This window comes from Propithecus coquereli, unplaced genomic scaffold (assembly GCF_000956105.1).
Source record: "Propithecus coquereli isolate 6110/MARCELLA unplaced genomic scaffold, Pcoq_1.0 Scaffold6, whole genome shotgun sequence".
In the NCBI taxonomy this organism is placed as follows: domain Eukaryota; kingdom Metazoa; phylum Chordata; class Mammalia; order Primates; family Indriidae; genus Propithecus; species Propithecus coquereli.
Genome location: NW_012151951.1, coordinates 15,216,016 through 15,228,561, shown reverse-complemented (window position 1 = coordinate 15,228,561; position 12,546 = coordinate 15,216,016). Strand labels below are relative to the sequence as shown.

The window sequence follows — 12,546 nt, the reverse complement described above, 5'->3', positions numbered from 1 at the left end:
TACCTCCCTCAATCTGCCTTTCCCGAGATTCTGCCGCAAAGACGCCGACTGGAAAATCTCAGAACCCGACTCTACGGCTCCTTTTTCCCAACTATGCCCAAGTCTACCGCTAGGTTGTCGAGCGGGCTCTCCCGCTCCGCCGGACGTGCAAAGCACGCATGCACTTCTCCCAGATTGTTTTGTCAATCCGGGGACCTGCGTTCTCGCTCCCCACTCCCGCACAGCCCGGGTTTCCCAAAGACCTATTCCTTCGGCGCTGGGCGAGTGACGCGAATTTGCCACGTCTGGTTTGCAGGCCAGAGGCAGTCGGTGTACGGGGCAGAGGACCCCCCCACGGAGGTGCCCTAGCCGTCGGTCCGATATAGCGGGCGCTATAAACATTCCTAATAAAGGTGTACAGCAAGGTAGACCCGCCCGCTGGAGCCCGAGTCTTCACACGCCAAGCGCCCTGTAGAACACTTTTTCCTTGATCGGGGGAAGAGAAAACGAATTTTAACATAAACATATTTGCATATGCCCCTCCCCTTGGCCCCGCCCCTAGGTGGCGCGGGCGCGCCGCCGAACGCCAGCGCCAGGGGGCGGGGTGGGGGCGGGGGTGAGTCCTCCGAGAGCCGGGTTGGGGCTCGCCGCGCTGTGATTGGTCTGTCCGGACTCCGCCTTCAATGCATCTCATTAGCTGTCCGCTCGGGCTCGGGAGGCAGCCACCGCCGCCAGTCTGAGGCAGGTGCCCGACATGGCGAGTGCTGTGCTGCCGAGCGGATCCCAGTGTGCGGCGGCAGCGGCAGTGGCGGCGGCGGCGCCGCCTCCCGGGCTCCGGCTCCGGCTTCTGCTGTTGCTCCTCTCCGCCGCGGCATTGATCCCTACAGGTAGGTGTGGGTACTGACCGGTTGGCCCCTAAATCTCGCAGGGCACCCCAGTAGCCGTAGCCATGAGGGGGGGAAGCGTTTCCATGACAACCTCCCCCCACTTCCTAAATCCGAAGCGGAGGGAGTGTGGAGAGGAAACTCAGGCTGAGATGGAAGGGGCTGAGGGGATCGGTGATCCCCTTCTCCCCTTCCCGGCTGGGTATGAATTAGAGCCCTCAGGGATGGCTGCACCCACACCTTTTCTCCCTGGCTTGGCGCGGGGTGCAGAGTGGAGTGAGAATGGGGGTCCGAGGGCTAGAGAGTATGGGGGAAGGGGATGGACCGAAGGCGCCCTCAAACCTTCCGGACCCTGCTAAACTCGTGGTTGTCCCCGTAACTTGCAGGTCCTCCTGTCTCCCAGGGCTGCCCATTCGCCCCCATCTCTCGAACGAACCCCCCAATTCTCCGTCCCTCTAAGCCTTCCCAGGCTGACTACCAGCCGCCGCCGGCGTGATTCCTCACCAGTCCCCAGGACATCCCCAGACTTGTCTGCTCTCCCCTGCCCTGCTCCCCGCGCTCTGCCTTTCTCCCTGTCCCCGAACTGCACGCCTCTCGTGTTTCCCTCCGGCCGATCACAGCCCCTCCGCCCCCTCAGTTGGGCTGCGGGTCTCCCTGGCCCGGCTCCAGGCAGGGAAAGTTCCCCGGGCCCGGCCCCGCGGGGGGGCAGTCGCTATCGCCGCCTCTGCGGGCAGGCGCCCGGAGCCCGCAGCCCGCCCGCCCCACGGCGTCCTCCGCCACGAGTGGGGACGCAGGATTTTCCGGCTGCCCGTCCTTTCGGCGGCCGGAGGGTGGCGGAGGGGGCGTTCGCGGCCTCTGCAGCCAGGCAGGCACCCTGCGGGCCTCCAGGCGCCCCCTGCGTGGAGAGCCGTCTTGGGAATTTGCCCAGGGGCGGCTCTGCACGCCTGGCGCCTTCCCTGAAGACGCCGGGCACTCGTCAGGAGCACGATGTGTGGCTGCCCGTGTGCCGGGCGCGTTGGCGCGGTCGGGAAAGAAGAGGGCAGTGTTTGCTTTTGCTAACAAAAGGGAGCCGGAGCTCTTCCCCAGCGGAGAGGCTGGCTGTGCTGCACCCTTTCTTCCTTCCCGCCACCTCGCCGCGCTCGGCAGCCGCGCGGCCTCTCCGCGCCCCTGGCCGCCTGCTGCAGGCTCTGGGCGGGCGCTGGGACCGAGTGGCACGGGGCCGCAGGGGGCGGGCGGCGGTGCAGGAGGGGATGCAGCAGGGCTCTGCGCCTGCAAAGCCCCTCCTTGCAGCTCGGGAGCTGCAGGACCCGGGAGCAACAAGTGGCGGAGGACGCGAGAGCTCAGCCCCCACCTGCGGAGCCCCCGGCCTGGGCGAGCGCAGCCGTGTGGCTACCGTGCCGCTCTGGGGGCGCCTTTCCGCTTGGGCTGTGCCTTTTGTTTACACGCTAGAGGACACAGTTATGTAAACACCGCAGGAGACACGCTGTAGGAAATGGGGGATATTTAAGGGTGCTAGCTTGGGATTTGGGGAATGCCTGCTTGGCCGCTTCCCCCTAAAGGAGGCTTGTAAAGGAGCTCGGCTTGGGGAACCTACTGGGGCTGTGTAGGGGTGGGAGTCTGGCAGTAGCTTCAATTCCAGCACTGGGGATTTTTTTCTTCCATGGTGCTGTCTCCGGATGTTGTTTATGTGTTTTTCCTCTGTGAATTCTTAATTTATGAGTTACGAGATAATTGGGTTCAGCCGATGCCGGTGTGGTTACAACTTCATTTCGGGTGATGCCTCTGACTGGATGGGTTCAATAAAATGTTCCTGAAAGAGATCCCTCGTGCTGCTGCGTTGTAAAAAGCGCCAGTGTCAGTTAAACGTGAGCGTGAGTAAAGGCTTGGTAACTGGCGCATAATAGAGGCAACAATAGACTTGTATAGGCTGCAAAGAAGGGGGGGGAAGCGCTGGTGGGGGATATTGCCTTTCGACTGAAAATGGGAGCCATGCAATGCCGTTTGGCAGCAGAGTAGGATTAGATTATGCTTCTTCCCTTGTCAAGCCTGCTCCTTGAAGGCACCGGGCAGTAGCAACAGTCCTATATTTGTAACTATCTCGCGGTAAGAAGTTGCCTTCCCGGCGAGGGATATGTGCTGACTTAGAAAGGAGCGGTCTGGAACTCAACCCTGCATGTCAAAGCTACATGAAAATTCTGTTGCCAGTTACCATGGAAGCAGCTTCTTGCTCTTGTGTACATCCCTGCTTGTAGGCTGGTTATCAGATTGTGTTCAAATTAGAAAGTAATTGGGTTTGATTTGCAGAGAGGGGACAAGATGACTTTCTTAAAAAAATTTTTTTTAATGCATGGTTTTTTGTTTTTTGTTTTTTTTTTGGTGAGTTTTAGAGGCAATCTTGACCCAGCCCGGTTCCTGTAGTCTAGGGGTAAATTTCAGGTGGATGCCAAGGGACTTTTCTCTTCCTCAGTCCTTTTAGTGTGAGCTTTCTCAGAGGCCTCCAGTTCTCCTCCCAGGGTTAAAGAAACCTGTTGGTGTAACTTCGTTAGGCTTGTTTCATTTACATCCTTGTTGGGAAAGCGAACTAGGGCCATTGTGCAGTAGGTCCTGGTTCTGTTTTCCCCTGTAACTGAAGCCATCCATCCCCCGGAGGAAATCTCCTCTCATCCCTCCTGTTTGGATGGAATGGATGTTAATGAAATGCAGCAAAAATGGGATTGCCTAAGCTCACTCCACGGTGTTAATCACGCCTGTTACGTTTCAGGTGCGTGCATGATGCTGTTTTTCGATCCCGAGTGAACCAGTGGTTGATCACCCCCCTCTTACCTTTTTCTGGATTAGAGAAGATGGCTGATGGGTGGGGGGCGGGTTGTGGTGGTGAAGGGAAGCCCAGGGGCTGAGTTTGGCTTGCCGTGGCCTGTTGGGGCTTGCATACCGGGGATGGGGACTTTACAAAAGTGCCGCCCTGCTATTGTTGCCATTCCCTGCATCAAATTGAATAGCCACAGGAGGGACTTGCACTTGTCTGTGATAGATTTGATAAAATATCCCTCATTAATGCCACTTTATATTTACAGTGTGTCACTGGAGACGCACAAGGCTTCATTTAGTGACTTGTGTGACGAGACAAGCTTGCATTATTTGCCTGGGACATTTTGGAGGAACAAGAGACCCATTGAGCAATCTTTTGAAATGAACAAATACGAAAAAGGGGGGAATAAAAGAGCAGGCAGTTCCCTGGAACAAAGAGCTTTATTCATATGGATGTTGTACATGCTTTATCCAGTTTTCCCCAATGGCCCTCCTGGTAAAGGGGAGTGGGACAGGGAAGACGCCAACAGGCAGGACACTTTCTCTTCCTCTCTCACTTCCTGACTTTATATTCTTATCGGAGTTGGTGCCCGGTGCCCAGCTCGCTGCCTGCTCATCTCCCTCCACTCCCTCTAACATCCCAGAAGGTAACGGCTTTCTGTGTCTGAAGAGAAATTTTGAAATCCTTTCTCCCAGTTCTGAATTTCAACAGAAGAAAGTGCTAGCTACCTGTTGAGATTGATGTCATTGGTTGAAGGAAAAGAGATGTCACTTTTCTATGACATGTGTCAAGCAGTGGTTGATAGTGAATGTCAGATTGGGACGATGTCTTACAATTATAACATTACCCATATTATTTATTTTTAAAGAAATTCTGTGAAAACTAACATCCAAAATTTTGATTCTCATTAATGATGCTCGGAGTTTTAGTGACTTTTCCCCACACCTGATACATTTTAGCCTCCTACGTAAGTGAATTTTTATTATTCCTTGGCATATATTGCTAAATGATTTTTTAGGCTTTAAAAATTGATAAGATTGCTATGAATATAAACTGTCTCATTCGTTTTGGGTTTCTGTATGTGATATTTTAATGCCTAATTGGCCACTTAGAATTTACATTTTAAAAATGGGTGTGTGTGTGTGTGTTTGTTTTTAACAAAAGACCCATTTTAATATGGGGAATCTTTTGAATTGGTCCAAACTAATCAATGCTATGATTTGAATGGAAATTTACCAGCCTATGAAGAAAATTTATAAGAATAAATCCAAAAGATTCAAATGTGTATATCTTTCTTAGGAAGAATATCACTGACCATTATGCTGGGCATTTTTAACTGAAAATCCAGCACAGAAAGGAGAAATCACAGCGACATCTGTTGCAGAATTGAAAATTTGCTTCTTTGAGTCGGAAGCAATTAGTCCCATATAAACATCTAATGGTATGAGTGTGTATTTGTGCGTGTGTGTAACTGATACAAATATGTACATATTCATACTTAGATATACATATATATGCTTATTATATAAAAACTTGCCCACATACAATATTCATATTAAAATTATTTAATAGAAAATATAACATTTTAGTACTAAAGCTCTTTTTTAAAAAAATATTACCTTTTGAGGAATTAGAGATTCTTATAATTATGAAATTTTTGAAAGGGGAAAGATTAGAAATCATCTGGTAAAATCCTATTATTTTGAAGTGAGGCAGCCGAAGGCCATTGAGGGAAGGACCTTGCTCCGCCGTTGAACTGAAGATAAGTTAGCTACAGACCCTGGATGGAGACAGGTCCTTTGATGTCCAGCCAGTGGACCTTCTGTCCCACCTCCTGTCAGGGATACCCAGTCAGAGATACGGATCATGGGTAGATGCTATCTTGGCTAAAAATATTTTATATTTTGAAGGCAGCAAGATTAATTGTTGCTCCAGGTAATAAACCCATGGATCAGAGGAGTGACCTCTGGGAAGAAATGACCAGTTCTTGTTAATGATGTCTCTGGTGTTGACAAATGATTCTGAAATCTCTGGACTTTATTTGGCAGCCACAACACGAATATCGTCCAGAGCACCTTCATAGGGGAGAACCCTGGATTTGTGTTGCTGTAATAAGTCAGATACATGAAAACCAGGCTTCAGAAGATGCAGGTTTAGATTTTTAAGATTTTTATTTGTCTTTGCAAGGAATAATATTAACAGCAAAACTGGTTCCACATAACTGAGGAAAAAAGAAATTGTTCTTAAGAACAAGAACATAGCTTCATTTCGTCCCTTTGCATTAAGCCGAGAAAAAGCTGAGGATTTTTTTTAAAGAAAAAAAAATTTACTTTGCAAGATGATTTTTTTTTTACATTTATCAGATTGTCCTTTTTCCATTTTATTATGGAAATTTTCAAATATATACAAAAGTGGAAAGAATGCTGTATTTAATCCTGTGTGCAAATCACCCAGTTTCAATAATCATCCACCCCTGGTCAATCTGTCCCCTCTGTGCTTCTTCCTTTTCCCAGACTATTTTAGATAAATCCCGGCCATCCTATCATTTCTTCTGTAATTACTTTAGAATGAAGCTCTGAGATATAGCCATTCTTTCCCCCTCGTAGTCACAGTGTCATTCTCCGAATGTACGTGCAGTATTCTCGACTGGATGTACAGAAGTTTTGCCCTACCCTGCTTTACTGAGGAGGGTAGAATGAAGGCTTGTTGCAGCGGGTGAAAGCAAAGGCAGGGACAGGGGAAGCCAGAGTGCAATTACTGCTTGCACTGAGAAGACCTTCTTGTATGGTTTGGTTTATTTTGAGCAAGGTTTTGTTTGGATCGGGTAAGATGGGTTTTATTGTTGTGTAAATACAGTTGTGTAAATATGCAGTAATTGTAGCTAATCCCTCAACTGTGGTGTGCGATGGAAAGCACCCTTGGCGAGATTGGCCATTTCTAGTTGTTCCCATAATGAATACCCTCCATCTGAGGACTTCTTATTTTAGTTTGATGGCTGCGAGATACTCCGTTCATGTATTTATCTTTAAAGGCCTCCATGATATAAATGCCTTTGCATTTCGTGAATATATTGCTTAACAGAAAAATGTCTTTTCCCATTTCTAACTGGCTAAGTGCTAATTTCAGCCTATAATCTGTAACCGAAGTGATCACAAAATGCCTTCTTTGGCTTGGGAAACCCATACAACAAGCTGTAAGTATTTGGGCCTTATTTTTGTGGGATGAGGGTGAAGGGTGGTGGGGAGAGAAAAGGTTACTACCTTTGCTTCTCGATATTTGCCCCATTGATTTAAAATATGAATTTTTTATTTCAGCTAGAATGTTGGAATGCTTCAGTGTTAATTTCTAAACTTCTTTCGTTTTTCTGAAAATAGGTTGATTCCATTTTCCAAGGTTCGTGAAATGTGAGAGTTTTTCTTTTTTAAGAGGCTCTTTCTCAAATGTTGTATTTAATGTGGATATAAATCTGAAGCATTAGGTTTTTCGGTTTCTAGCCAACAAGTAATTCACATAAAATGATTTTGAGGGGTCTGAGTGGCCCTGGACAGGTGAAAACCTGGCCCTGCATCCCTCATCTGAGCTGACCTCTGAGCAAGAAAGGCACAAAGGAATGCGTACATTCAGGGTTTGGGGAGCGCCACCAAAATCGAATAAAAAGCCTTTGTTTGGAAACCATCAATGAAGGAAGGAACCCACTGGAATGTTTGTAATTACAAGTGGCACCTCCTTGTTTAAATTTCAGAAGCCACAGTTTCTTTTTCAGAGATTTAAATTGCAGGCTCTAGCCAGCAGCTGCTGTTGTGGTTAATGGGCAGTTTCTCTTTGAAGATCTTCCAGTGCTGGTTCTCAAAAGCTTTGGTGCACTTGGCCTTGAACTAGGGTTAGAAAAAAGGGTCAGATGTAAGTATTTATGTACATGCACAGCCCAGAAGATGTGTGGCCTTTATTATTACTCAAAAGAGAAACTTGGCGTTAAGGTTGAGAGAAAGCAAGTACTGAGAAAAACCTGTTGTGACTGACAGGTGTCTTGAATGAAGTGATTATCTTAAGGGAGATAAAGTGGGGAAATTTTTTTTCTTTTAGTAGATATTTTACTGGAATATCGTCATTCGACCCAACATTTTGATCTAGATATTTCAGAAATGTTAAATAGGCTTGAAATGAAAGTGCTGTGATATATATTTAAATGCTACTCAGTGTTTGAAGTTGATATTCCAGTGACATGGACTTTTTCAAATGCCTAGAATAAGTATCTTGCTCTTGGCAGACTTCCTTCGGAAGGTAGGAGCTCTAATTCCTCTTCAGCTGTCCAGCGCTGGACTGCAGTGTTAGAATTAAGTTATGTGGTCCCTGGAGAGGGTGGGGAAGAATCTGCCTGAAAACAAAGGGTTCACCAGCCCTCAATCTCCCATTGTCTGGACCATATCATCTCTTGGCTGGGATTAGCACAGAAGTTAACGTTTAAAAAATTGAACATTTCATCTTTCTGCCATAGGTATTAACTTTTCTCAAAGTCTGCATTATTGTGAATGACACCATCGACATCCTGGTCTCCAAGGCCTCTAAATTTAGAATCTTTTTTCCCCTCCTTAGCTCTTACTCTTGGACTGAAATAAAATGGGGCCAATTGTTTCTCCATGACATTCTCTGGAAACTTCAGTGTCCTCTCCAAACCATGCTTTTTTTTTACTAGGAAGCTTCTGCTAAAGCTTCCAAGCCAATCCCCCACCCCAGCCTCTGCTAGTCAGAACTCACATCTACCTACTGCAGTTCTAATTCTTTTCAGGACAGGATCATGACACTTCCCTTTCAGAAACCTAATGGCAAATTCTTACTTCTTGCATCAAATTCACACTCCACGCTGTTTTGTCTTTAGGTTGTTCCTCAATTGCTCTCTCACTCCCTCTCTAATTGCCCTCATTTCTTATTACTTTTCAGCCCAATCCTGATGGGACTGGAAGACTGATGATTCTCCAGTGAAACTGAGGAAGAAAGTGGTTTCCCCTCATCAGCCTTCAGCTGGTTGCCTTTGCATAAAACTACTCTCTTATCTGTTTTTTCCCTTAACTGTCTGTCTTGGTTTATAGGTGTAGGATGGCTGATTTCTCCTTGCCTATCTTGAGAATAAACACCTTTCCTTTGCATCTTTCATTTTAGTTAACATGTACTTATCTAAAATATGCCTCAATCCACGCGTTCCTTTTTTGGCTTTATAGGTGTATATACATGAGCATGGTTCTTTATGCTAAGCCAAAATGTGTTACACGGCCATGATTTTAATAGAAATTTTAAACTTTAGAATGTTGAAAATGTATCGTGCCTATGTGGTAGTTTGTATTTGAATATAGGGATTTACTACAGCATGAAAATGGTATAATTTACTTAACAAATTACAAGCTGGCAAAGTAAGACTCTCAGACAAAAAGTGAAGTCCTTTAGAAGCAGGAAGACTTTTTAAGGGTCAGAGTCAAAGGGCCTCGTGTGGAGCTACTGACTTAGGATGAATGAGATCGGCCCCTCTGAAGATGATCCAAGAGATACCACCTTAGAGGAGTATTTGGGGCTTGTGCCTGGTTTGTGTAGCTACTGGAAAAAAAAACAACAAAGCAACAACAACAAAAAAAACCCTACCTAGAGAAATGGAAGGGAAGTGCTCTAAAACCCAGGCCTGTATTAGCTGGTGTTTTTTTTTTTTTTTTTTTTTTTTTTTGAGACAGAGTCTCTGTTGCCCGGGCTAGAGTGAGTGCCGTGGCGTCAGCCTAGCTCACAGCAACCTCAAACTCCTGGGCTCAGGAGATCCTACTGCCTCAGCCTCCCGAGTAGCTGGGACTACAGGCATGCGCCACCATGCCCGGCTAATTTTTTCTATATATAATATTTTTAGTTGTCCAGATCATTTCTTTTTATTTTTTAGTAGAGACGGGATCTCGCTCTTGGTCAGGCTGGTCTCGAACTGCTGACCTTGAGAGATCACACCCGCCTAGGTCTCCCAGAGTGCTAGGATTACAGGCGTGAGCCACCGTGCCCAACCTATTAGCTGGTGTTTTAAACGTATTTGACTTTGGAAGCAGTGTTGCCTAACTAAAATGCAGTCACTGCCAGCATCCGGGCAGTCTATGAATTTGGTTGCATTTTCGTAGATAACATGGCTGGTGAATTATCACTGGCTTAAGAGACAAAAAATGAAATCTTTGTTTCTCAGTCTAGCTGCTAAACTTGTTATCTTAAGGATCTTTTCAAAGCCTTTATCTGGTAGTAATATCTGTCGGAGTTCTTCCCTTCTTTTTTCCCTTGTCTGGCATCCTTCCCCTTCAGAGTTTAGTTCTCCCTAGTAGAAGAAGGTTGTGCAGCATGATAATACAGAGATATAAAAATTTGATTATCTTGGAGTATTTTGGGGCAGTCCTGGGAAATAGGTCGTATGTCAAAACGCAGCATGCATTTGGCTCTTTGCTGAATGTGCCTGTGATAAACCAAGCCGCCCGGACATTGCAAGTCATCAGCTCGATTCTCTCTTCTGAATAAAAAAGGGGCATTACTTCATTTCTCTTGCAGAAACCCTTATTTAAACAATGAAAACTTCAAAGATAGGGAGGGGAAAAAAAGTTAATTTATTACTAAATTACTGCTCAAATGGTTTTATCTCTTAAAAGGTTCAAGTAGAGATTAGCTTAAATAACACTGAATTTCACTTTTCCCTGTGTATCTCTTATAAGCATGCAAGAATGTGAAGAGGCCTCTGTCTCCTTTCCTTTAGTTTTGTTAGTAATCACATGAGTGTTGCTGTTCATTTCTCTTTCCTAAAGCAAACCTCTCCATCGCTGGGCCAGGTTGGCAAGCAGAATACCCAGTTGAGGTTATAGAACAGTAAAACCAAGTGCTTTACTCAAAAAACTTACCTTACACAATGGCAAAAATAAAATAAAAGTCATTTATGTGAACATGCTTAAGTAGGAAGTATCTTTTCTCCATCTATTTATCTCTATCACTCAATCACTTTTATTAAAGCAGCTACTACCTAGCGGTGGGGGTTATGTCTCTGGCTACTACTACTACTAATAATTACATTTGAAAGTTCTTCACATGTTAGGGAATACCAGAAAAAAAAATACTACGTTAAAAGGATTAATTCAGGATGTGCTTAATTGTCTTTAAGGTGAAACTCAAGAACACAGTGGCAGTAATATCCCACCTGGAGTTGAATGTTTTTTGAAAGGGAATGAAATCATCTAGTAACCTTGGAGAAACTGGCAGTGATTATAATCTCTAATTGCTGGGTCTTTTAACACTGAGAGGACTTCATTATTTCACTCTGCTTTCTATATTTTGTACACTTTGTTTAATAAAGAAATGGTGTTTCCATAGCCAACCCATAAGACATTTGGTAGAAAAATGAGCATTTAAAAATGATTTTAAAATTGAACATTTACTTTTATACTAGGCACTGTGTTAGGTACATCTGTGTCTTCCAGAAGGTTTTAGTCTATTTTTTCCTTAACCCTTATTTTGAAAAATTTCAAAACCATAGGAAAGTTGAAAGAGGAGTACAATGAATACTTGTATTTATTTTACCTAGATCCAGCAACTGTTCACATTTTGCTCATTTGCTTTGTCTCTGTCTCTCTAAATAATGTATACGCATATACTCACATGCATGTTTTTTTTCTAAACCACGTGAAGGCAAGTTGTGTCATGATATTTTACGTTTGAATACTTCAGCATGTAACTCCTAAGAATAAGGACATTTTCCTATGCACACTCAGTACCATTATTACATTACCATTTAACACTGATTCAATAATACATAATATCTAGTCCATGTTCAGATTTCCCCAGTTATCCCATTATCATTCTCTACATATGTTACTTTGTCCTCCCCAATGCAGAATCCATTTGAGATCACACGTTGGATTTGGTTTTCATGTCTCTAGTATCTTTTAATCTAGAACCATTACCCTGCTGTCCACCTTTTTTTCTTTAAGGGTTTTTAAAGAGATGTCTTTCACGGCATTGACTTTTTGATACGTCCAGGACTGCCGTTTTGTGGAATGTTCTACAGTTCTACAGATTGATCATTTCCTCATAGTTCAGATTAAACATCTTTGGCGAGAACCCTGCATAGCTGATATTGCCACCTTGTTGTAGCGTCACATCGAGAGGGACATAATATCAGTTTGTCCTGTTATTGGTTTGATCCCTTGGTTAAGGATGTAAGTGTAGTTCCTTAGTTCAGGTGGATTTACCAGTTTCTCCATTTTTGTCCCTTTGTAATTAATAAGTAATCTCTGTGATATTTTGAGACTGAAGATCCTGTTCTACAGCAGTTCACTCGGTGGTTTTAGCAGCATTGATAAACCTTGTCTGAATCAAATATTATACCAGTGAGTACAAAATTGTGATTTTCTGATTCTCTAATTCCTCTACATTGGGTAGAGGCATTCCTGCATAAAGAAGAGCTTGCTTTCTCCCCTCCTCTCCTTTTTTTGGAAAACGACAATTGGCTCATAGATTTAAAAAATAAAAATTCAATGTGATGTATTTCATTACCATCAAATTTGGCCAGTGGGAACCCCTTTAGACTGGCTTCTGTATCCTTTTAATGTGGCCTCATTAATTTTTAAGCACTTTCTTATTTTATGTCACAAGAAGATATCTAAACTTACTTCGTATTTTCCCTACCCCAGACCTGGAATCAGCTATTTCTCCAAGGAGTGCTGGAGGAAAGGATTTAGTGGAGGAATGGCATTTAGATACCAAAGAGTTGTGCTCATTGCTAATGACTTGCCATTGTACCCAGACTTTTTCAGTAGTTAAAACTAGGAGACAGTTGACCCTTGAACAACAGGGGTCTAAACTCTGCAGGCCCACTTATAT

At 44.7% G+C, this 12,546-nt stretch overlaps 1 protein-coding gene across 2 annotated transcripts in view; it reads left to right on the top strand.

The window, feature by feature from the left end:
- Positions 1-614: 614 nt before the first annotated feature.
- CADM1 (cell adhesion molecule 1) overlaps positions 615-12,546 on the top strand; it is a 416,015-nt gene continuing 404,083 nt past the window's right edge. For both annotated transcript variants that reach the window (XM_012659205.1, XM_012659204.1), the window contains exon 1: positions 615-866. In XM_012659205.1, coding sequence (XP_012514659.1) covers positions 734-866 — 133 coding nt within the window. In that variant the 5' untranslated portion in view covers positions 615-733. The remainder of the gene's footprint in view (positions 867-12,546) is intronic.